The following is a 26286-nucleotide window of genomic DNA, read 5'->3' on the forward strand; positions in this document are numbered from 1 at the left end:
TAAAGATCTGAGGAGAAGGCTTTGACACCTTCAGTCACGCAGACTGGTGCAGCCGCTTGCCTGTGGGTAGAAGTTGGAGCGAGTAACTGGCTGAGTCTGTGGCTATAAAGATCCCTCTTGTTCCTGCTAGGGACGTAAAACATGACTGCCAAATTGTGTAATACTTGCTTATCAGGCATTACATGAATGAGCCTTTTAGACAAGATAAAGCATTGCCTTCCCCAGGTGCTGCACTTTCCAGAAAAATGATGGAACGAACAATGCCATAAAACGTCATTCTAACTTCTACCCTTTATGTCTTGAAATCGTTAGTCAATATGCTTCGTATGACTTTAAATTAGAGATTAGCCAATTTCATTTTTTTCTTACAGAGTGTCTTGAGAGACTGGATGAGTATCTTAATATACTCCTTTAATTTACTGGAAATACATATCCAGTTTTCTTTTATTATACTACAAATCAATAGAAGATGGCAAAAGTAAGGGTAATATTTATTGTAGGTTTTTATCACGAAGCAGATGTTTGTTTATAAATAGACTTACATTATGGTTTGGAAATTCTTTATTGTAGAAGTGTATTGATATATCTAATGTAATATCCTGTTCCTTCCAGGAGTTAGCAGTGGATGGAGGAGTTCAGTGTCGCTTAAAAAGCAGCAGTATTGTGGTGTGTGTAATTTTAAGCAATTGAGTTTTTATTTCAAGCCTTGAGGACATGATTTTCAATGACACTCATCATTGGCATATGTTGCATCACGTTGATTTTAATGGCATCACATTTAGGTCAAGACTGAGAGCTTTCTAGAACTTCACCTTTAAATTTGCAAGAAGGATGTCTCTGGAGAGAGAGCCACCATAATTTTCTCCATATTACTGCGAGCTGGTGAAAAAAAAAACTTTGGAAAAGAGAGTTTTTATGAAATAAAATAAAATATTTGTAATTTTTAGTCAAAATTAAGATACTCAAAACTAACAGAAGCATGCTGAGAAAAGTACCATTGCATTGGAGACTCCATGAAATTTGTCTCCTTCATTGACATGGCTTTGCAGTACAAAGCTGTACTGTCAATGCAGTGAAGAGTTGCATGGTTTTAGGAAGGATTAAATAAAAGGAAAGGCTTTAAGAGAGCCATAATAAGAGAAATGAAGAAAGGTTCTGTCAATGAGAAATGTGAAGTGCTCTCTGGCTAGCCTGTCAAAAAGAGCTCAGCTTGATTTGCATCAAATGACTGTCTTAAGGGGAAGAAAATGATATTAAAGAGCCTCCTGTGGCCGTTTAAGGAAAAGATTATAGGAACTAAGAGTTCAAAGCTGCAGTCAGACGTATCTACATCAGGTAGTCTGTACCCACTGAAACACATTACCAGGGATTGGGGTGTAATCCTCAGTCCCTCTCATCTCCAGACAATGTCATTATGTGCTTTTGTAAGATATCCTGTAACAAAACATGAGCTGTGCTTAAGTTAAACACAAACATTTTGGCCAAATCTGAAATAACTGGATGAAATTTAATAATGTAGAGGAGGTAAAACTAGATGATGTAACAGCGATTCTATGAATAAATCTGTGAGTTGATGATCTTTGTACGGATCTCTTCTTTTCTGAAAGTTATATCATTTTATTTTTGTAGGCAGTCCTCTTTCTATAGCAACTTTGATTTTCAGAGATGAAAGCGAACAGTTCTGTATTTATTTTAAACTTGGTTTCTTAAGGCAAAAGCTATATTGAAGCACCTGTCCCTGTCTCTTTTTCAATCTATGAGACATTTTATTTGATTTAATGGAGGTTTTTGATTTGGTTTGATAGAGTTTTGCGAGTCTCTAAGGCATTAATTTCCTGCTAGCCTCATGAAAATAGATAGCTGTGGAAAGGTAGGATATAGTATTAGTTTCCTGTCAAGGGAAAAGGCTCCAGTATTGTCTCATCTGCAGATAGGTCCTAGGGAATATTAGTGGGAGGAGGGAAGGGAAAGGAAGAAGATATGGTATGAGTAGTGGAGTCCAGAGGTTTTAGTTGCATCTGTCCCTTACGCAGATGTAAGATATGCAGGTGTAAAAGCCGTAGGGAATTATGTGGTCCTCAAATCTAGGGAGAAATCCCTGTAATGTCTTTGCCTTGCTCCTCATCTGTTGGGCAGTTGCTTGAAGAGCAGGAGCAACTGTTTGCAAACAGGCTGTATAAAGTTAGTTGTACTTTAGCATGCCTCTAAACATTCTCAGTGAATTTTAGTTCATTAATATCCGTCTGTGCCTCCAGTCCCTTCCATTTGTGCTGATGTGTCTTGGCTTCAGGGCTTCTCTCAACATAAACCTGCCAGTGTTCGTCATGCAGCCAGCAGGTTGTACCCATCAACAAGGCAAAGTCAGCCTCATCAAACTCACTGAGGAGAGGAAACCACCTCAAGAAGCTTCCTTCCATCTGATATCTGTAATTAGCTTCCCATTACGGCATTCTAATAAATGGTCCTTGTGCCGGAGGAATCGTTACACAGCGGCAATGAAATCTTTGTTAGTGCCTTGGTTGTGAATCGTTTCTTTAAATCAAAAGTTTCTGTTTTATACAGCCTAATTTTACTGACACAGTCCGTAACTTTTGACTTGTTTTCACTTGTTCCATCTGTCTGTCTCTATGATGTAGTGGTCAGAAGAAGCATGTGCAGCACATCTTACCCAGCGGGATGGATACCAGGCTGCTACTCAAGGACAGCTGAAAGAGCAGCTCTATCAAGAAATTATCCATTACTTTGACAAGGGCAAGGTAAAAAGGGAAGAAAAAAAGTCCTCCAAATATGTTTCATTGCTTTTCTGTCTAACTTATAAGTTGACTAATAAACATTGTTTGCATCAAGTGACCTTCAGGGAGCTTTAAACTTGTTGTAAGTTATTATGTGGAGTGTTTTATTTAAACACTCTGCCAGTATTTGAAGATAATAATACTAAAAGAAAAAAAAAAAGTAGTAAAAAAAAAAAAAATCAATGGTATATTTACAACTGCTGTGTTAAGGGTAAACGTATGCGTGTATGGTGCCACAGAGAAGATAAAAGAGAAGTGATGCATGGAATTTGCGGGATTTACTTTTTCTGGCAATTGCAGTAGGTAACGCAGTCCTTCAGCTCCCCTTGGTTTTTCTTGTGTACACACAAAAAAAAAATCTGTCAAAGGACAGATGTTTGCGTGGTTTGTACCATAGGAGGGTAGTGGAGAGAATGAGAACACTTCCCTGTCATTGCTCCTGGTTTTCTGAGAGGGATTTGCATCTGAAGGGGTGGGTGCAGGTATCACCTGTACAGAGCTGATGGTTTTCAGCTCAGGAGTCAGCAAAACGTAGGGACATAGCAGAGCTGGGAAAGTGCATGCCTACAATGCTTAAATACAGAGGTGAAAATCTCTTCGTCGGGATATTTCGGATACACAATCTTGTTTTTTTGTGGTAGTTTAACACCAGTAGGGGGTCATTTATCTAAAAGCAATTTTTGTTGCATAAAGGTAGTGCAGACAGAAATGTTATTGCCAGGGAGAATTAGAGAATTATCCAACACGTTATGCAAGCAGGCTTTTAGCAGAGTCGGATCAGTGTTTTCATAGAAACTGCTTAAAAGGTCAAACCTTACACCTTATCTTAATGTAATAGTTAAAAGTTGTTAATAAGTGATGCTAAAAAATTGTAATTCTAGATTGTGATAGAGGCAGGCTCCGCGTGCGGCTGGGCCCGGTGAGCAGTTGTCCTTTGTGCTTAAGCAGTGAGTAGCATCCAGCCCCCAACATGCTCCCACTTCCCAGAAATTTCTACTGACCCTTCAGCAGCTGCTAAGGAGAACCTAGTTAGAATTAGGGTTGGATTTGATTTAAAACTCTATTTTAATATTACATTCCCCTCTGGAAAGGAAAAGGCAGAAGCCGCCTGTTTTTATTTGGTTATTTTACGTGTTTATGGGTTCGCAGTTACTTTTTTATGGTGCTAGTATACAGTCCGTGGGAATTGTTCTTCCCAACACCAGGCCAATGCATTTCGGCTGCAAATTAAAAGCTGCAGCGCCCTTTACATCTGCGTTGCAAACAGCCTGCCTTAAAGTTGTAGCCACCCAGTTCTGCCGACAGCTCTAACGAGCTGTTTATATAAACAGCAGGCAAAATACCTGCTGCTTGCTTTTCAGCCTGTTCCACACTACACAGCACGGCATCCACGCTTGAGAGACCTTTGTCAGACTGAATAACCATTCTTAATTTTTTTCAGGCTTCACAACCAGAAATGAAAGAAACAGCGGTGAAAATTCTCTGTCTACTCCTTTTCCTCACAGTTAAACAACTGAATCTTCATTATTTAAAGTTCATTGGTGGAGTGTGATACTGCGGGAACCACTGTGATCACTTATTTCTTTGCCTAGCTCAGGCCATAGGATTCCTGCTTAATTTATTTTTGTGAGCAGAGGATTCATTTTCAAAGCACTCCTGCCATTTACAGACATTTCCTATCTCGTTTTCTGGTCACCCAAGTTGGGATAAATTTTTGTATTAGTCAACAAAAAGGAAAAAAAAAATCAATATATGCTGAGAATATGAAAATCTTAAATAAATTTTCAAGTGGAAGGTTGCCATGGTAGAATTAAGGTAATCCTCTCACTTGGGATGTTACAACATCAGGGTAAACGAACCTCTTGCATTTACCTTTGCAGCTTGCAAGCTTACTCCAGGCTACTTTAATGGCATCATGACTCCATGATCAGTAACACCTCTGAAACAGTATTTATGTAAACTAACCAATTTGTTTTATCTTTTTTTTTTCTTTTCTTTTTTTTAACCATAATTGTAAGCTGTGCCTCTGCCTGGCAGTTTCCTCTGTTGATGCTACCACTTTGCTTTCTCTTCCCATGAAGTTAAGAAGAGATGCCCACAGAAGGTCCTTTGACCCTGGACAGCTGTAGAACTACTTCCAGGCTTTTACAGAGCTTAATAGTTTGGTTTTAAAGTTGTGAGCACTCTTTCACTCCAGCCTGCCAGGCTGACTTGAGAAGTAACTGTGGTTAGAAACACATAGTCTAGAGGAGATGGGGGAAAGGGATTTCTCAAAAGGCAATGCTTGGTCTTAAAAATTCGGCAGTATTTTGGAAAGGCTGATGTATAGTTCAGCCTCTCAACAATCAAGATCAACAATCATTCTCTTACCAGGGTAATTTTCCCAAGAGGAAAGCTCGAGGCACTTCTCGAGTGCAGAACACCCATGAAACTTGCTCCTTAAGTATTAGCATGCAGGGTGAGGTGAATTCAGAGGAAGGCGTAATCTTCTGTATTCACCAGACACAGAAACGTACCACTTCTAGACCAGAAGTGCCTGAGAAATTTGCAATTTAATAGGGCTGAATTGGGGCTTGCACTGAATGCCATTTGTCTGAGGACAAAATACTAGCCTTCGCCACAAGTATCCCTGTTATTTGTGGTTTGAGACCCTTGTCAGAGCACTCATTTTGATTTCTGTTTTTTAATAGATTAGCATGCTTGCTTTCTTATTTTACTTTGACTTTTGGTCTTGAACACAGTCTTCTATAAAGATTCAGTATACCCTTAACTTCCAGTGATTAATGCTGTCAGGTACAGTTTCTGTTCTTCAACTTCTTGGATCTGATTCCTTATCAGTAATACCCGTCATTATTTTACCAAGCCCCTTCTTTCCAAAAGTAAAAGTTGCTACTTCTGGGTTTTCCTAGGACATGTATATGTTTTTTCCTCTCTGCTGGTTTATTCTCCTTTACTGTTTTGCACTTTCCAGTCTCATTTTCATCTCTATTGGCTTTTGCCCTTAAAAGCTTTATCTTCACTCTTATCACGGCGGTCTAACCTATCCTTTGAACTGCTCTGAAGTGTTTGCTCTTTCTGTGTTTTCCTGAAGTCTTGTAATTTTCAATAAAGCCCTTAATCCAGGGACTTTACTGAAAATTGCTAGGCTAGAGTATATCACAGTGAGAAGGAGAAATAGAGGCAGTAATAAAGAGAAGAGGAAAAGGGGTGAATTTTTTTCTGTGTGGAGTGGTTGATGTTAGTCAATGCTAATGTACTTCTGATGCCAAGAAATGCTCCGTTGTCGTTGACAAAGATAAGATTTCATTTTTAAACAGGCTTATATGGTCTCTGTAGCCATAAAGGAAGCAGCAGCTTGCTTATCCCTGCACGGCAAAATCTACGAACTGCAACGGGTTTCAGGTTTGCCAGTGGATGCCGCAGTCTATAAATCAGTAAATGTTTTCTACTGCTCCTTCATAAATTGAAAGCGTTGGTCCTGTAGAGAAAAAAAAATAAATAAATGCACACTGCTCACACTCATTTCCACTCCTCCACCCTTCCTGCCCCCTTACCACCTCAAAAACAAACAAACAAACAAAAAAACAACAACAACAACAAAAAACACTTTTGCTGTTTTACGGGAGCCAGAAAACACAAAGTATTTGAAACGTCCAAGTAAGTGCAATGCTTTGCCTTTAAATGTCTTTTTCCAGTTAGTAGGATGGCAATGAATGCCTTTTTTCCATCTAACAGGATAGCAGTGAAATTCACCTCTTTGCCAAAAATCAGTGTGAGGCTTGTGTCCAGCTTGTACCCATTTCAGATGGTAAACCCTTACAGAAACCTGTGAAGGAAAGGAGCAGGCTTCAGAACAAAGTTGTTCAGAGCAAAGTTGTTCAAAGAGTCACCAGAATGGGTATATCTTACACCTGTTGAATGCTACGCTAGGAATAGAGAAATGCTGCTTTAATACCGTATTTAAAATGTTAAGCCTTCTTGATGGTTACTTCATGCCATCTAAAATATAAACAGTGTTGGGAACATCCCTCATACTTGAGAATATTGCATGATAATATACTAGACTATTTCATTTTTATTGACGGTTAGCTCAGCAGGAGCTAAGAAGTGTACTAAGATCCTCCTTTGCTGCTGTTACAGAACCTCAAAATCTAAATTGGATGCTGGACAACAAACAATCTGCACTTCAAAAATAAATTAAATTGCTAGTTCTCCCATAAGAAGATCTCCTCTTGAATCCTCAAAGTCTTTCCCGTAAGAATTTGCAACATGTGTCTGCGCAACTTAATTTAGGCTATGCACATTTTTTGTACACCTTTAGTATAAAAGAAGTATTTTCCTTCCACTACTGTAAACCTCTCTCTTTGGTACACTATCCAGAGAAACTGTTTCTTGCATTAATGAGTTGCATATCATACAAATCCTGTGTAGTAGCTCCCTGCACAGCTCATTCCTCCAGAAGACCTGCCATGTCCTGGGCAAAGCTGGGAAAACTTCCAATGCAGGAAATCTGTGAGGCAGCAGATGGGGAGTTGCTGACCTTCAGGAGTATAGTTTTCATTTATCAGAATCCTTTGCTACAGCCATGCTGCCCTCACCTGAATAAATTTGCTCTGTACAAAACAGAATTTTTTCAGAGGGTGTTTTAAATGCACAGTTCCTGCTGCTGCTGTGACGTTGAGAAAAATACTGGATTTAGTTTTATTTTCAGCCACGTTGCAGGTATTGTAGTCCAGCTGCACAAACAATGGGGAGAAAAGCCAGTGGTTAATTGACTCATGGACCTCAGGAGTTCAGGGCACTTGACATTTTACAAATTGAGTCTTATAATACAACTCCTTGCCATTCCTTCGGTGGATTGAGCTGGACAATTGGATTTCAGAATAGAGATGCAGGAAGAGAGTGGGGTTTTTAAGAGGCAGGAGCAACAAAAAGTAAGTCCTGTTCACCAAGACAAATTACGTGGCTGGAGGGGTGCCAGTTCAGACACTGGCAAAACCTGAAAGAATCTTTTCCCAAAGCTGGGCAGTTTTACCACGCATCTGCCGTAGAATAGAAAGAGAGTGCGTTTACCTCTTAGCTATCCCAGAAAGTATTCCATTAAAGTAATGTGACAAAAGAAGTGTAGTATAAATAGTAAACTAACTTTTAAAGATTTTTTTGAGTAATTCCAGTAGTTTAAGTCAGAAACAAATGTTGTTCATAATGCCCGTTTTATTCCTATTCATCTCTGCTTACACGTAAGGAAGTGGTTATTAAAATCGAAGAACGCGAGGACTGTGGGACTGCTGCACATATGTTGGAGATAAACTATATCATAATTAATTTAAGGATTCATTTTTTAGGCTCTCGGGTCTGTGCCATTTATGAAACTCATTTCTCATGTTTGTATTCAGTAATACAGACTCAGAGGGGTGTGATGGGGCTGCGGAGGCGCTTCCTGGTAAGTGCCATAGAAACACAGCCCCTGCTCTGGAGTGGCTGCAGACTTGTCTGACAAGGATTGGGGGAAAAAAAAAAAAAAAAAAAAAAAAAAAAGACAAAAAATAAGATAGGTGCAATCAGTTTTCCATGCAGCATTAGGACCAAAGCAAGGCTTTCAGTTGCCAAATGTGCTTTGGAAATGCGTTGCAAGGTCTGTGCTTATTCAGGATTCATTAGAAGAACTGAATGAGTTTGTTTACAATGCTCATGTAAATCTAAAATTATTTAGATTTCCATTTACTTCAAATCTCGTTCAGCTACAAAGCTGTTTGCCTGAGATGATCTATAAATATTTTCACAATAGGAAATAGAGTAGAAGTGCTTCAGTTTTGGAGAGTGGCTGGTTGAATCTGGAGCAAGCAGAGAACCAAGGCAAGGAGAATGACGGTAATGCTGTTTTCTTTGAAGTGAAAATGTGCAGAAGTAGCTACGGATGACTGAAGTTAAGAAGACAGCATTCAAAATGAAGAAAGGTTAAGTGGTTTTGAAAGGTTTCACTTGCTGACTTACCTACCAACCAAATATTTGTTTAGTTTCTATAAATCAGGAGTATGTTGCTCCTTGGAGTCAAAATTAGCCCAGCCTAGTACATGAGAGCACACTCACTCCATTGTCTGTAAATATGCCTGTACTATTTAGCTCATGGTAATTTTTGTTTAGAGATAAAAATACACTCTGTATCATCATTCTGCATTAGATACATAGCGGGGATAAAAACATCGTGAGCTTGCCAGTCGCAAAACTTGTGTTGCAGAGTGTAGGAACGGCCTCATGATTTCCTGCAGATGCGGGTCCCTCGTTATGGTGATCGTAATCAGTCATTCCAATGTGGTTTTCGTCTTCAAGGCACTTTACAAACATTAATTAACTCGTGCTTATTCCAGTCCTCTCCCTTAGATAAACAATACTGTGAATGTTGCTGTAGAAATGAGAAAAAAGTCAGAGAAGGGGTTAAATATTGTGTGAATCACAAGGCCAAGTTTATCACCTCTCAGACCCTGCTTGCCCCAGCATCCCATTTGAGGGATGGTGTCTGTCTTTTTTTCTCTTTAGGATTCAAAACCTTATTTCCAGACATACCAGCAGCTTCTTGAGAGGAGTCCAGCCCATATTTCTCCCCTGCTTTGAGAGCCTGCCATGTCCCATACCTGTTGTTCCTGTTACTACACAGAGCTTTTCTTTTGAGGCTCCTCATCTCTGCCGTCAGCAGCTCTCGGGGCTGCTGCTTTCCATCCCTTCCCTCTCTTACTCTGCCAGGGCAGGTTTTCAGTCCGTCCTCTGGTTTGCAGGACAGATGCCTCCCTTTGAGAGCAGGCTCCTTATTTTCCAGCGAGGGGTAGGGAGGAAGAAAGAGCAAACAGCTGGGGCCTGCTCCACATCTTGCCTTTGCGGCAGCGGCCTGTTGCTCCTGGTGGAAGACTTGCTGAGTGTGTGGCCTGCCTGGTCTCCAAATTGCCACTTCCTAGGGGAAAATAAATAAATATATAAATATATATACTGCAGCTCCCAGTCTGGGGTTTGTGGCACAAAGCCAGGAGGAGCTGTGGACACCTGAGCCAACACGCAGCAGGTGGTGCTGGCAGTGCGCAGTAACTCCGTGCATCTTGTCCGTTTGTAAGGGTTTGCTCCTGGTTTTAAAGTCTCAGCATCTACAGAACTAAAGCATTTTCCTGAAAGTTTTTAAAGCTTCCTGAAACACTAATAAATGCGATTTTGGCTTGCAAATCAGAAGACAAAGAAACAAAATTCACCAGTGTTTATTTGGGGCTTTGATGGGAGGATTTCTCCCATCTGCGTGTTTTGGGGGTATTTGGTTTGCAGTGGTTTTGTGGGGTAAGCTGTTTGTCCTTGGTGCAGTGAGTTAAAGCAGACAGGACAGCTGCAGGAGTATGTCCCGTGTGAAAGTTTCCCCAGCAGTGCCATGTCCCTCCTCTGTCCCCAGCACCCAGCTCCCATCATTGCTGGGTTGTGGGGCTCCATCTGAAACTCTTCCTCCCTGTGCGGCAGATGTCTTTGGGAGCAATGGGAAGGAAACATTTCAGCCCTTTTGCTCAATCCTCTTTCATCCTACTGCACTTTGGAGCTGTGGCTGTTTCCATGTTTCACCAGGGCAAGGAACATGTGGCCTGGTGCTGAGAGGAGAATAGGTGATGTGGACAGGGATGTAAGTTAAGACAAAGGCTAATATGGAGCAAATTGATTTATGACTCGTTCCAACTTTTTTTTTTTTTATAAAGTAAGGTCAGCAGTGCCAGCCAAATTTCAACAGCAGAGGCAGATTATCAGGTTTGATCTTAGGTGTCCTGGTGTGCTAATTTAAGCATTTTGGGTTGAGTGGTTCTTTACATTTACAGTAGAAAAAATTAAAAATACACATTTAAAAGCATTCTTGCTACTGCTCATTGAGATTGTTGGCTTCTGAAGAGCTGAAGGATATTGTTAAATTAGTTTGGGTCAGTTGAGGCGGTTGCTGAATTTCATGGTTGAAGAATAAGGGAAGGAAAAGAACCAATGGAAATATGGTGAATAATTGTTCAAAGCAATATCTGCAAATTGCCTGTCCTGTCTAGTATAGATTATAGATATTAGAGGGAGAGAGAGAGGTGATTATGAACTATAATCAACCAACAACATTTATCAGAAGCTTGAGGTTCAGGGTGGCTTTGTGGGCAGGCCGTGTTTGCACATTACTGGGTATCTAGTTGGGCTAGCAGGAATCATTTTATTTCTGAAGTAATAGGAACATTTTACTTGATTTGCATTAAAGAGAGACATATGGGTAATGCTGTCAGAGCTATTTGGCACATCTGATGCAGTGTTTTCGAGCGTGTGACACAATGCATTGTGTTGTCTTTTATTAAGATTTATTTTATCCCAATTTCGTTGTTTAACCAAGGTATGTAATTCAGGTTCTTTGTTGTTTTGTGATTTTTTTTTTCGACAGATGTGGGAAGAGGCCATTGCCTTGGGTAAAGAACTTGCAGAACAGTACGAAAATGAAATGTTTGATTATGAACAACTCAGTGAACTGCTGGTACGTTCGTTAAATAACATATTTTCCAGAATATATTTTTTAAGTATTTAAAGTAATATTGAAAATCTTTCTTGTCAAATGCCAAAATAGATGCCTGCTTTGGCTTTTTTAGACAAATGTTGATTATCTGGCTACTACTGGCCTGAAAAAGGCTTTTATTATTAGTTTTTATCTGAAAGAAATGTTGCGGTCATGTTAAGCTGATTTATCTGGAGTATAAAAGGAAATTTGGAATTTAAATATAAATAGGAACATGAAAAAAAATTCCTTTCTAGTTCAAGTGTCTTTCCACATCCACGTTCCTTTTTTAGGTATGAATAATCCACAAGCATTCATGTCTAGAGTCAGTTATTTTTGCCTTGACACTACCCATTCATTATGCCTGCACCATTTTTCTCATGCTCTTCTCCAACAAGATAAATGGCAGCTGTCACTTTCCCTCCTGACTTCTCAGCCATTTTCACAGGAGTTGGTAGACCTTTCCAGTTAGGTTCAGAAAATTCTTGATTTTCAGATTTTTGTTACATTTTTCCTTTGCACTCAGCAGAGTACACTGTCCTTAATTTCTTTTAATTGTGTTTTGGTTTTATCCCAGTCTGCCTAAGGTGCCGTTGCACCCTCTCTCTCTGCTGACACCAGCCCTCAGTTTGAGACTGGCTAGGAGCCATCTCCACAGGAGCATCTCCTGGGGACAAAAGAGTGAAGCCAAAAACCACTCTTCTTAATTTTATGGTTGCTTCAGTCCTTTACGTGTTTTTTGCTTTTGAGCAGTCCATCATTCTGCCCAGAGCTCTCCAGAGCTGAATTTGTTTCCCGTTTTTCTGTGTTTCTGAGCCTTTTTAACTATTTTTAGTGCCAAGCTGATTGTAGTTGTCTGCCTAGCAGATCTGGAGCCTGTTTCCACATTGCTTTTTACTCCAGGGGCTAAAGGATATAAGTAGAGGGCATTTCTTAGGCACTGTTATAGGCAAGGAGGTCTTCCTCGGCCTGCTGCCTGCGCTGCTGTCTGTGGTGCTGTATTCAACAGAGAATATTCTGCATAATATCAAAGGTAGACATTGCTCCTGAGCTAAAAATGATTCTCTTGCATCAAGTACAATCATTCACCAGTAGATAATACTCTGACACCCTCGTTTTTAATTCTCTGTTTCCTTCCTTTATGCTTGCGCACAGGAACATGAACAGCTTTTGCCACGAAGGTGCCCTCACTTTACTTTATCTTACTTCATCCTTTTTTTGCATCAAAAGTTTGAATTTGCACTTCGTACCTTGTAGCTGATGGTCAAAAACACTGAGTTACATGACTTTTGCCATTTCTCTCCCGGAGCAACCATGTCGTAGCTTACATTAAGGGACATAATTGCAGGAGAAGCAGTGATATAAACTGGGTATGGTTCTGTTTGCATATCAAAATGAAGTTTCCCCCTCTTGTAGTAGGGGAAATCCAGAACTGCCCACTTCTCAGGTCAAACAACTGAATTTATCTGCTATTTTTTTAATAATGTCATCTATTAGGAATTCATCCCTGGTAAGGGAAAGATGAAAATTCAAGCTGCAGCATGAGTCACGTCTTGCATACCTGATAGGCTTTTTTTACCGGTGCTACTGAATAACCTTAGCAAGCAAGGTTTGTGGTTTTGATTTTTTTTTTCCACAATAAAAATTAAAAGGGATTTTTTGTTTCCTTCTGTTATCCCTATTGTCTCTTTTGTTCAAGCAATATTAAATATTAGATTCTAAGACAATTCACAAATGACAAAACAGTTTTGCTACAGCTGAACTGAGAAGTATATGGCAGATCTGGGTCTTTGTAGTCTTCTTGCCATTTACTGTTATCTGTCATACGGGAGCAGTAAAAAACCTCTCTGAAAATCCAAATTCATTCTCTTATGAAAAGTAATAGACTAAAAATAAGTTAATGAACAGATCGTCTAATGCTGCACATTTGTTATTATTTCATCATTTGAGATAAAGAAGGATTCCACTTGGAAAGCAGATGGTCTCTGACATGCATGTGTTTATTTCAAAAGTTATATTTTTCTCCAATTCTCAACCGTGTGCTTTCCATATGCAAATAAACAGTTGTAAATATGGAAGAGAAATAGTAGAAAGATGTAATGATATATAACATCTGAAAACTGAGAAGTCAGCACCATCAAGAACTAGCTTTAGCAGCGTGCACTTCACCATTCCAGTGTTTCAGCATCAGCAGTGTTGCAACCTCAAATTCAGGTTGCCTTGATGACCTTCATCAAAATTTCATTATTAGTTGTGGAATAGTGAGGTACAGCAAGATAAGCTTAAAAGCACTGGGGGCTTGTATCTCAACATATTAATCTTTATCTGCTAAGAAAAAATGAAGAAAAGGGGGCAAGTGAGACTTTCATGTCATTACATCAGAGCTATATATAAAAGATTTATAGGCAATTTGCTTAAAGTTTAGATCATTAACATTCCTCCTGTTTATTTTGCAGAGAAAGCAAGCCCAGTTCTATGAAAACATTGTGAAAGTGATAAGACCAAAACCAGATTATTTTGCTGTTGGATACTACGGCCAGGGCTTTCCGACATTCATAAGAGTAAGTGTCCACCTTTTTCCACAGGCTGTAGCCTGGTTTCTTGCTTTGGAAATTTCACTCCGTTGTGGTGACAGTAGATCAGTGTATGTCAGTGTGTTATTTACAGTTTGCCTAACGTTGTTGGTTGTTTTTTTTAGCTCAATAAAACAATCATCGGTTCTTCATTCTCAATTTCCAATCGGGAATCGTAGAATTTTAGTAGAGAAGCTTTTTCTTCCACAATACCCAATAGGTCTTAAGGGTCTGTATCACTGGTAATGAAGATATATTACCCAATCCATAAATTGGGGTAAAAATCAACACCACCAGAAACAGATAAATTTTTGCTTGACGGGTATATATATACAGCAGAGAAGCCAAATAGATGTGATTGTGTTTTCATGGGAGTGCATTTTCCAGCACAGTCACAAAAAATGAATTTGATATCAAAAGTTTGTGCGTGATACCTTTAAATGCAGTCTTTTATCATTAATTTTCATTAGCCTTGTCAATTTAAAACACACGTCACTTAGCTGGTGCTGGTGACGCAAATCTAATAACATTTTAAGGTTTTTTCCACTGATGTCAGGATTGTTATGGAGTTGAACTAGCTTTCAAATAAGGATGGGGAGTTAACACATCTGAATTGCATCTCTGTCATGAGTATCTGGGCACTGGCATTTGCCAGTCCGTGACATGGAAATAACACATTAGCTATTTAGCCGCTTCGCTGCTCATACCTATCTTAAGAGCTCAGGATTTTCAGTTTGGAAAGAGTCTGTCTCCAAACCCCTGCAGAATGCTTCCAGTAGATTAAGGCAGTTCAAGAAACAGAAGAAAAAGGTTACTTATGCTCCAGGGTAGACAGAGAGATGTAGTCTCACGCCAGGGGCTGGTGGAAGGTTTCCTCCCATAAATGCCTGTCGAAGAGATGAGTTCCAAATTATAACTATATTATAATATATATATATATTACAACTCACTCCAAAGATGCCATAATAAATACCAGCAGCAAACCCAAGCCTATGCTGAAGCCTGGCTCACTAGATAAATCCAATGAATAGTGATTAAGCTGGTTTTGTCAGCTTTCGTGTGGTCAGCATGGTGAATTAAAGGTGCATGTAAAATACATACGTATGGTGTATTAAAAGAAAAGAAGTACAGGATGATTTCATTAAAAAGTTCTCTTAGAGTGGTTCTCCCTCACAGAAATCTTAAGATCAGGTACCCAGACCAAAGCTTAAAAAGTATTTGGGGAGGGAAAAGGCTTTCAAAAATCCCAAGAAGTAAAACATTTACTTTGAGTAATCAGGTCATCGTTTGGAAAAAGCCTCCTTTCCCACAAAATACCTAAAGGTCTTGTGAAGACATAAAAATTCTTGAGTCATCCCAAGAAGCTGCAAAAGCATGTGGCTTTTCATGCTTGGCTCAGTGTAATGCAGGTATACTTGTACCATTTGTGCATCCTGCAATGTGCCACAAGTTATCAATTCTTTGCAGATGAAAGAAAGCCACCCCAGACATTTTCTGCCAGGCTAGGACTGGACTTTTCAGCATCCATTGTGTGCAGACCATCAAACAAAACTGGGAGATGAGCTCTCGTGTGTTAGCCCACTGCTTGGCCTCCAAATTCCAGCCGGGCAACCTTTGCCAAAGCAACTTTGAGCTTTTCCCAGGAAAGTGGCAGGCTCATCAGCAGCCAGAGCTGCCCTGGAGCGCCTGCAGCGCCGTTCTGCAAGCTGACACAGCCATATGCTAGTGACAGACGCACGGGCACGATGCTGCGCGAGCTGCTCTGGGTCTTGGGTCAAGACTGATGCTAAAGAGATGTGATGTGGAAAAAACAAGAGTTATTGTGGTGTCGGGAGTACACGCAGAGTAACGTACGTGTGGCATCTTTGATCAAGCGTCAGGCAGTAAAAATGTTCGTGGTGCATTAAGTAAGAAAAACGTTAATAAGAAATTTTAAAAACGTTTATTAATCTCTTAGGTTTTACCAGACAAAAAGCATTCATTATCTGGGAAGAAGGAGTCACTGTTAAGATTGACTGACCTGCAGAAAATGATTGAATCAATACTTTATGATATTCCTCTAGGGAAGGCTTGCATCAACAGGCATCTCCAGAGTGATGAGTGTACAATGAAGTCGGGGATAACTTTGCAGAGGGTCTTGTGGCTGTGACGGAAATTTGGTGTGCCCCAGGCAACACCCAGCAATCTGGGGTACATTTCAGTGGTGTGGCCCTAGCTCAACGATACGTGTACATTTGCAGAGAGCAGTTTTCCAGTCGAAGCACGGCGTTAAACTCCGCAGTCAGAGGGATGCAATGCGGAGTAGTGTTACACTGCTGTATTAGTACTGAGCTGCTTTTTCGCTTGCCAACCAAGCGATCGGTTTGTAAGTGCAAGAAAACACTTAGTATCCTTCACAAAAGGCTTGCGAATTGGTCAGTGTGATAAACGAGCAATAAAACGCTGAAAATTTGCGTATTAAGAGCCTTGCAGACTGAGACAACTCAAAATACAGGCTTGTTCTCCTATTGTGATTTTCCCCGTGAATTACAGGTATATATACACTTCTCTAGACAGAGAGAGCGTGCTTTGATCTACTGTGAGTTGCAAAAGGCAGCGGTGCAGAACTAAGCCCTATTGGACAATTGTAAATTATTCTGGCTCTCTCCCCCCAGTTGTAACACCCTTCTCCGAGTCAGTGCTGAATAATTCTTTCCCCAAGCGTTCGTTCTGAAATGAATCATGAGGTTAAGCATATTCAGATGTGTTATGTTCATACCACGACTCCCTTCAGTGTGTTTGATCAGTTAACAATATGCAAGCTGTCTTTTACATCCTCCTTTAGAATGTAATGTGTTGGTTTGGTACATAAATGGAATGTATGAAGGCTATCTGAATTTTCTTTATTATTAAAAGAAATATTGTATATATTCAATACTTTTAAAATTACTCTGTGTGCAGACAACTGTACTAAGGCTAACAGACTAATCTAATAGACTAATGTGAAGTCTAGGTTGCCTCGGTCTTTTTAAAAGAGGATTTTGGATCTTGCTACTAAAATGGCATTATTTTGTGTTTATGTTTTCCTCTGCTACTCTTCCTTGCTTGCATCAGTGTCTTGTAATAAATGTTTACCTATAAGAAACCTAATTCTGTAGTTTACATCCATTCCCCCATTAACTGTGGAAGATGGATGAGAGGAATTACAGAGGGAGATCTTGGATTTGATGGACGTAATTTGTCTTGATACATTTTCAGTGGGCACTTATTTTATAGGTCCTTGCAACCACGTCTTTAGGTCCCATTGAATTCAGCGTGGTTTATACATAAGCCTAAAAGCAAACGTGCTTAAGGGTGTCAGCACTGAATTGAAGTTAAGGGAAGACATCTGTGCTTTATTGAATTGGTGTAAAATACCTGTAAACTCTTGATTATATCCTAATATTAGGAATGTGAAGTATCTCACTGACCATTGCTCGAGTCAACTCTTCTGAGATCCTGGTTCATTACTGGGAGCTCTGGTCTAAGGATCTCTCCTCTCGATTTGTTTCCAGAACAAAGTCTTCATTTACCGGGGAAAGGAGTACGAACGCCGTGAAGACTTTGAAGCAAGGTTATTAACTCAGTTTCCAAATGCAGAAAAAATGAAAACAACATCTCCACCAGGCGACGACATTAAGAACTCCTCTGGCCAGTGTATCCTTGGGTTGTGCAGCAGCTCCTGCAGATGGACTGTCTGTGGGCAGTGTGAGCTGCTCACCTTGTTCTTTTACCCATGTTCCCAATGAAATGCCTCTTGTGCATAATGGAAATTCTCTTTTCAGTTCTTAACCCCTGAATTCAGATATCCAGTGCTTTACTGTAAAGCCGAAGCTTGATTTACCATCTAAATTTCACAGACCAGTGTCAGAACAAATCGTGAGGTGAGTTTTGGTCAGCTTTCCAAGCTTATCAGTCTCCTTTGTAACATTTAAACTAGTTCTTCCTGTTGTATTATGAATATGTGCATAGCCGAGGAGTGTAGTAAATGGGAGGACATCTCGTGGTTATTCTGAATATTAGTATAGATTCTGCCTAACCCACTGGAAAACAGTGATTCAGTGTTTTATAGCTACACATAAGTCTTTTTCTAGTAGTGTAGCAGCAATTCCTAAATTGATACCATTTGATTTTGATTGTGCTTTTCCCTTTCTTCAGTTTCTACAGGGTGAATGAAGTCCAACGGTTTGAGTATTCACGGCCTGTTCGAAAAGGAGAGAAAAACCCAGACAATGAATTTGCGGTAAAAAAATACATATACTTTGGGGAGTTTGCTTGTTTATTTCCATCCATTTTGATAATTTCAACTATCCATTATGTTTTAGTTATTTAAATACATGTTCTAGGCTTAAATGCGATTATTTCTCGTAGAAGTATAATTTTACAAAAATCATGTTCTATTTTAAACCAAGAAAAATAATAGAGCTGTAGTAAGTTTGTTAAAAACTATTCTGAGACAGAAGTCCAAAATTGTTACACCTGAAAAGATAGATGTCTCTTGCCAAAACTTGTATTGTTCTGAGTATGCTAGTCAGGCATCTTCTAAAAACGATCTTTTTGCAGCCATGCATTTTTTTACAAAACTGTGTCTTCCATCTAATGGTCAATAAAACTCCCTTTGAGCACAGCTTGTATTCATCAAGATGTTTAGAACAGGCTACATCAATTTGATTGCCCCTTTTTTTATGGACACCAATTTATTCGCAGTTCTAGTCGATGCAGTTAATAATAAAGTAGTAGTAGCAGCAATTAAGAAGTGATACATAAATTTATTATTTTAATCAAAGAATGTCGCTTTCTGTAAGTAGCAGACTCCAATCTAATTTTTGTGCTACTCAATGCTGAGTATTTGGTTTCCTACAACTAAGACTGAAGATTCATCCAGAGACTCCTTCAATGTCTCTAGCCTCTTTAGCTGTCTGCTTTATCAAAAATTGGTAATTTCATCATCTGTGTGGGTTTAGCTAAGTAGTAAGAAACCCTCCTTTTCTAAAAAGATGATGCTAGACCAGAGTGTTGACAATACAGTTTACAATACATTCTGAGTAGTCATAAAAATTCAAGTGTATCAAACTCACTTTGAAAGCTCCTTTTATGTTAATGGAAGATGGAATAAACAATTCCAGTTTTAAAAAGCCTCACATGTGCTGATATGTTTGGCATCAGTTAAGAACCCAATGCACACATGTGAAGGGAGACAGGTTAAATCAAATATCCTTCATTTAAAACCAGTGAGGAGATGTTACAGGAAAGCCATTGAAGGTTTCAGCTTGGTTGGATGAGATCACAGAACTGCAAATTCAGGTTGGGACCTACAGGACCAGAGGGGACGTTGGGAGGGCTCGGGTCCAACAGTGTCCCATGTAAGGCCAGCTCCGGATCAGCCCCAGCAGCTCAGGGCTTTACCCCAGTGGCTCTTGAAACCTCCCAGGACAAGGAGGGCACAGCCTGTCCAGGGAACCTCTCCCTCTGCTCCACTGTCCTCCTGGGCAAGAGCTTTCCTTGCTCAAGGTGATGTGGTTTTATGGAGGATGGTCCTCAAACGCCTTGGAAGGGATGCAGGAAAAATGACAGTATGGTCAGGTAGATGTTTAATATAATGTTCTCCTTTTGTTAAGAGAGCAGTTTGTTTTTTTTTTTTCTACTAAACCATGTATCAATGTCACAGTGCCAAAGCAACCACAAATTTCAATCACTGCTATTCCATCATCTCCCCAAGCAGACTCCATCTGAAATTTTCCTCTGGCTTCATAATGTCTGTCAGATGGCAGTTCCTTTGCCTGATGATGTTTTAAGGCTTTCTTTAGATAACAGCTATCAATCTGATAGTGTGGTTTGTGTTATATTTGCAGAATATGTGGATTGAGAGAACCATCTATGTGACAGCATACAAATTACCAGGGATTCTGAGGTGGTTTGAAGTCAAATCAGTTTTCATGGTAAGATCAATTTGGCTTTATTGAGATTACATAAAAGAATGGGGCTCTTATACAGCCGGGGAGAGTTTATATTTCTGTATGACCGTGCTTCTGTGAGCAAGTAATCAATGTGACTGTATCTGACATGCTAAGACAAGGGGAACTTGCTTGCTGAGGATGCTGATTATTGACTAAGGGTGACTAAAGTAATACTTTTCCACTCCTGATACAAGGAAACACATGCTGAACCTTCCAGACCTTTAGGGCAAAGTCTGCTAAAGTACTTGAAGTACTTTTATAAAGCATTCCAGCTTTCAGCAGGTGAGTCATTAAAGCCTGTGGCTTCAGCCATGTGCCTAAATGAAGAGGGAAAAGAGGTGCTCTAGGAGAACTCTACTACATGGAAACGAAACTAAATTGAATTTTGGAAATGAGAATTTTGGTATTTTGTTTGTAATTTATTCAAAATATGCCATAAGTCGAATGCACTGTGTGTGTCTGCATTTCTTCTGTACTTATCATTCACAATTAAAGATTGTTTTTGTTTCGTTTCCATAGTTAGCTAAAATATACCCTAGCAACCCCACAAAGTAACTCAAAAATAGGCATTTCTCTGCTCTACCATTTAGACTGTTTAGATAAGACATATCCATTAAGTGCCTTAAAGATTAAATTATTCTTACGCAGCTGTAATTTTTAAGTAGCAATGAAAACATTGTTGCTGCAGTTTTTAATTCTCTCTTGTGAAGCGTATTTTTAAAGGAAAAGAACAATTTGCATATGATTAATTAAAACCTTTTTCATTGCTCCATTGAGGTTATGTTGGACAGTTGTATTTAGATGAACAGAAGTAATGCAGAAAATTACTATGGTATCTATAGTAACAGAATATGAATGTGATGTTTGACAGTAATAGGCAACTGAATAAAACACATTGAATTTTTAATGAATTTTGTATTTTCAGTATAATCCTGATAGAGAAGATTGTGTTTATCTTCGTCATTGCAAAAAGTGTTGTTTATAAAAGCTGGCAAATCTGATGAAAGTCTCTTCCCCTTACAAGTTGAGAGCACAGCCTAACAGGCTGCTTTATGCAAGCAATTTGTATACATGCACCTTTAACGCTGGGCTTGTCATCGAAATACTCATAAATCCTGAGAGAGTGCTTTCTATAAGCTTTTTGTAAGTAAGGATTATGTTAGTCACATAGTTGGAAAATGATACCAGAATGGAACTTAATAACATGTGGGAAGACAGCGAAGGATAACTTTTGACCCAGCTCTGGCGTAGTTACTACAAAATTGGTATTGACTTTCTTCAGGATTCCTGTCAGCTAAAATGCTGGAAGCGTGATCACTAAGTTAACATGCCTGTAATGCTAAATTTTGATTACGGATACAAATATTATTGATGTTTAAGTGAGTGCAATGAATTTAAGTAGCTTTGCGCATTCATCTTTTATTGATGGAACCAGAATATCTTCAAAGGAAGAGGTGAGATCATATCAGTGCTAAGAGTGAATTGAGTAATTTAATAAATATGGTGTGTTGTGTTACATAAACAATAGGAACATACATCATTTCCTTTAATCTATTTGTTGTTGCTGTTGTTTTTCAGTGATTTCTGAGAACTTGTACCTAAACCTTTTCAATGTGTTCATTATCTCTCAGTGAATTCATTGTACGCCTTCGTTATTCTCTATCTGATTTGGTTTAGCTGGCCACAAAGAGTTGCAGGGAAAAAAATTGCTGAGGCCTGCCACTGAATTAGAAACTGGATTTTGAGTTATACTGAGTGAGTTTTAAAAAGCACAAGCACTAATCTCTATTTTTTTTATGTTTAATTTTTAATATGTTCCAACACACCAATGTTATACTATTTTTTTCTTTGCCATAAATAGATTGTGTAGTGTCCAGAAAGCTACTTAGCACAAAGCTCATAGTTTACAAGAATAGATGTGTTTAATAGCTTTCAACAGGGTCCAAAGTACAGTAGCATATAATAGTAGGGTGGGAACTCCAACTCTGCTTTTTAGTAGAGGGGAGGATTAATAAGAACAGGAAGAGAAAGGAGACTGAGAAAGAGAGCCATGATTGCTCATACAGAAAAGTTTAAAAAGTGTCAGTGAATGCTAATTTCTGTACACATTCGAGAGCTTTAAAAGCAGTGGTTCATCAACAAATTATACAGTTATAATCCCATTAATAAAAATGGCAGAATCCTAAATTTAGCGTATGATGTTCACAACAGTTCTTGCAGAATGAAATGTTGAACATGGTCATTTTCCCTGTCAAAATTGCACTCGTAGCAAGTTCGGCTTTGAAAGGTGGTCAGCTTGTGAGCATATCTCAGCCTGCTCTGGTCTGCAGCACAGCAGAAGCATTCAGCTTGCTACCTGCCTTCCAGAATAATTCGCCAGGCAGACTTTTTAAAATGCTAATTAAAACACCCTTGTAATCAGATGGCAGGTGTAAGAGTAACAACTAAAGAGATTTGATTATAAGTGGTTCTCAGAAACATGGTAAGCAACTGATAGCCAGGTAGAAGAGCTTCTTTGTTTACGTAGCATTTATGTAAATTAGTCTGTAATCAAATATACACTTGCTTTTTCCTTGTAGGCCTCAATTAACCTTCCTTTTCTATTCCTACCACATAATTTTTTTTAATATAAGTAGACTATGACTTAAGGCTTCCAGTAAGGAATGTCTATGTTGTGGGTTGCTTGCTAATTAGTTCTGTTTAGCTCATTCACTAAATCTGCATATTTTAGCAACATTTAAAAAGTTTTAATACTTTGTTTTCCTCAGTATGAGCAACTGTCATTCTGAAAGGCACAGTATCTGGTCATAAATAATCGTTGGAGATAGTCGATTTCTGACCTCAATTATCCAAGTTTGGAAGAAGAAAATGGGACATCATGGAAAAAAAAAATCGCAGTAAATAGCATAGAAGCCATCTCTTCAAAATATTAAACTCCATTTCCTTGGACATATACCAAAACAATCACTGCAAAAATATCTTCCTGATTTTTGAGCTTCTTAGGATTACATTTTCCATCAGAAAATCCACATTAAGTTATCATTTCTTTCTTACTGTTACATTAAGCTGGATTCTTCTTTGTACTGCTAAAACTCACCGATCCATAATCTGTAATGTTCTCTGTAATCCTCCAAAAACTTACATGATTCTTGTCAGAGCCTTGCTAAATATTTTGCTCTGTTGTGCTTCTGAAATGTAACGTGTACTGCAATAATGAAATGCATTTAACTTTCTCTACAGGTACTGATTGTTTTATCAGTTACCACAGTATATTGATGCCAAACATCTAAGTGCCTGAAACCACCCTTTCTGTTAATTATTGGTTAAAATATCTTTGGTTCTGAAATTCATTATTATTTTTTTGAAACGTGGTGGTTTGGTGGATAGCCAGTTCCATGGCAGGTTAAGAACTCTGTTCCTTAATTAAAACATCCTTTTGTTTCTATTTTAGGTTGAAATTAGTCCACTGGAAAATGCAATAGAAACCATGCAACTAACAAATGATAAGATCAATAATATGGTTCAACAGCATTTAAATGATCCAAATCTACCCATTAACCCTCTTTCTATGCTACTTAATGGCATTGTGGATCCTGCAGTCATGGGAGGTTTCACAAACTATGAGAAGGTAACATAAAAATTAACTGTCCTGCAGTAATTCACCTCTTGCGACCTCCAAACATCTTGTGTTTGTGTATAAGACTATGTGAGTGTCCCCTAATGCATGCCTTGTAAAACGTTGCTTAAAACTTACCTTTTCGTGTATTTCTGATATTTGGGGATAAGTTCTTGCCTTTTCAAATTTGAAGTAAAAGATTATATGCTTAGCAGCAAAAGTACTTAATGTAGGGATGTGGTAGGCGCTTGCTTGCTAGAATTACAAACTGAGATTGATGACATTTCCAATGTGTGCTCTCATGCGCTTGGACACGGACCCAAAGCAGGAATTTCTGAGTGAACTTCAGTGACCAAATAACTGATTGCAATTTTCTCCTTTGCTTTCAAATACATGAGTTTTTTAAGGATTAATGAAGTGCTAGAGACTTTCTGAGACAAGAGTCAGTTGCAATATTTCTAAATAATCTTAACTGCATGTTACAACATTAGCTTTTAAAGATATATGCGAGAAGATACTAACATTGGAAAACTATAAACACCGTATCTGATATTCGTGTTTGAATATTAACTATATTAAACTAGCATACATAAGCAACATGAATATTCTAAAATAAATTGTGAAGGTATATGCTGATTGACAAGTCATTGGATCAAGCCATTTCTGTCCTTCAGAAATTGTCACGTTTTTAATCTACCAAAATGTCTTATGTCCTGAGAACTGCTAAAAAGACACTCAGGAATGTGCCAAGCACAAGTCCTTTGTGATATTGCGCACAAAATTTGGTCTTGACATCCATGTGCTCGTCTACCCCTTTACTGATTGTGAAGGGTTTATGTATTAATCTTAAACATCATTAGATTATGTATCTTCTCTGAGATGTGTTTGTAGCTATTACTGCCATTTTCCAGAACTTTTGGGTTGGTTCATTTATATTTGCTATAGGTAATTCTTCCATGGTAGTCTATGTTGGTTCATTTTCTGAAATAACCGTTCATATTTCTCTCTTGACTAGGCTTTTTTTAATGAAAAATATATGCATGAGCATCCAGAAGATCATGACAAGATTGAAAAGCTGAAGGATCTGATAGCTTGGCAGGTAAAAATTTTAAGTCTGATTGGCCTTAAAAAGACAGTTTAGTGTCACTTTTGAGAAAATTCCGAGTGGTTGTTTTTTTGTTTGTTTGTTTTTTACGGAAGTACAGTGTAAAGATCACGTTACTCAAAACTGAAAATATTTTGTAATAATGTTGGTTGGTTTATTGGCAATTTAGTTTTGAGTTTTAACTTTCTAAGGCTGATTTTTGAAAATTTTCTCAAACGTTCAGGTAGAACACTTAACGCTGAATCCTCCTCCTACTTACATGCTTTGAGAGAGTATTTCTTCACATATTCACTTCTTCCTTCAAACAACATGTTTTCCATTTGTATATATACATATATAACCTTTTAGTATACAATATTAGATGTGAAAGTTACAAAACTTAAATGCAAAATATTTAGTAAATTCATCTAGGCCTTGCTAACCCTTTGCTTCATTTGCTGTAGAACTTAGCACGGCACAAAAATATTCATGATTCATAAATGCCACATTATGTGGTGAAATTACCTGCTATTTTTATGACATATTAGAACAGAAATCATTTGAATGTAAGATTACACAGAATAATATTTCCAGAACTGTCAACAGAACCCAGATTTTGATTCCAATGCCTTAAACAAAGCAGGTACCCTCTTGCATAAAGAAATGCACATATATATACCAAAGAATATTTTGCAGGACAAAGAGGAAACAATTCCAATTTTGTTCCAAAGTCATATGGTGGACATTTTCCAGTGGTCTCAAGATATTTTTATGATAACTAACAAAAAAATATGACTGGAAATGTTTTTCCCATAGAAGAACAAAGTGCATCATTGCCTTTTTATATTCAATTTTATTTTTATAATAAAAGGAATAATTTACATTTCTATAGAACTCAATTTTAGAGGTAGCAGAATCAAAGATATAGGATTTTAAAAAAATATCCTCTGAAGGCCATAAAACTATCACTGAATAAAAACTCTTGGTTTGAAAAATATATATATATATTTATTTACTTACTCATTTTCCTGTGAGCTTTTACAGCAGATTAGATTTTAGGAGCTTTAAGCTCTATAGTGGAAAGTAATTTGATCCCAGAAGACTGACTTCATGTCAGCTCTCTGCTTTTGCCTCTGATAGAGCTACTTCAAATGAATTACAGACACACTTTTCCTCAGCACAGATTCACTTTGGTGATGTGTGTGTTAAAATAGTAATACTATTTTAAAATACATATTGCAGCTAATCACATTATAGTTTAATTATTCAGTGGTTGTAAGTTCATAATTTCCCATCTGTTTTTCCCATAATTTCCCATAATTCCAAAGAAAATAAGAACCAGAAAGATAAAGGGATCAAAATAAACTTTTTTTTTAATTATTATTATTTGAAAATTCTTTTCACTGAAAGGTGTAGCCATTTCAGAATGGAAATCAGTGATTATAAATTAACATAGTTTTTTTATATTTATTTAGTTTATTCTAAGACTTAAGCATTTTCTAAAATCTTTTCAGTTTTCAGAACACATCATAACTTGACGGGAGCAGGGTGGAGAGCTCATGTAATGAGAGAGAGTTGTTATGGAAACTTTCCAAACTAAGGCAGTGGTTTGAATTCATCAATGACTTGACAGTGATTGAAAGCAAAAATGAGTTTTCATTTTTCAATAATGTGGTTCTTGGTGTTTTGTAATCACACAGAGATTTTCTT

At 38.2% G+C, this 26286-nt stretch overlaps 1 protein-coding gene across 2 annotated transcripts in view; it reads left to right on the top strand.

Moving 5' to 3' along the window:
* The window catches only part of DOCK1 (dedicator of cytokinesis 1), a 258125-nt gene that overhangs the window by 202278 nt on the left and 29561 nt on the right, over positions 1-26286 (top strand). For both annotated transcript variants that reach the window (XM_084289957.1, XM_084289958.1), the window contains exons 38-46: positions 2637-2756; positions 11221-11310; positions 13785-13889; positions 17435-17576; positions 17725-17803; positions 18078-18162; positions 19772-19858; positions 23328-23504; positions 24508-24591. In XM_084289957.1, coding sequence (XP_084146083.1) covers positions 2637-2756; positions 11221-11310; positions 13785-13889; positions 17435-17576; positions 17725-17803; positions 18078-18162; positions 19772-19858; positions 23328-23504; positions 24508-24591 — 969 coding nt within the window. The remainder of the gene's footprint in view (positions 1-2636; positions 2757-11220; positions 11311-13784; positions 13890-17434; positions 17577-17724; positions 17804-18077; positions 18163-19771; positions 19859-23327; positions 23505-24507; positions 24592-26286) is intronic.

This window comes from Netta rufina (assembly GCF_964035555.1).
Source record: "Netta rufina genome assembly, chromosome: 7".
Lineage (NCBI taxonomy): Eukaryota > Metazoa > Chordata > Aves > Anseriformes > Anatidae > Netta > Netta rufina.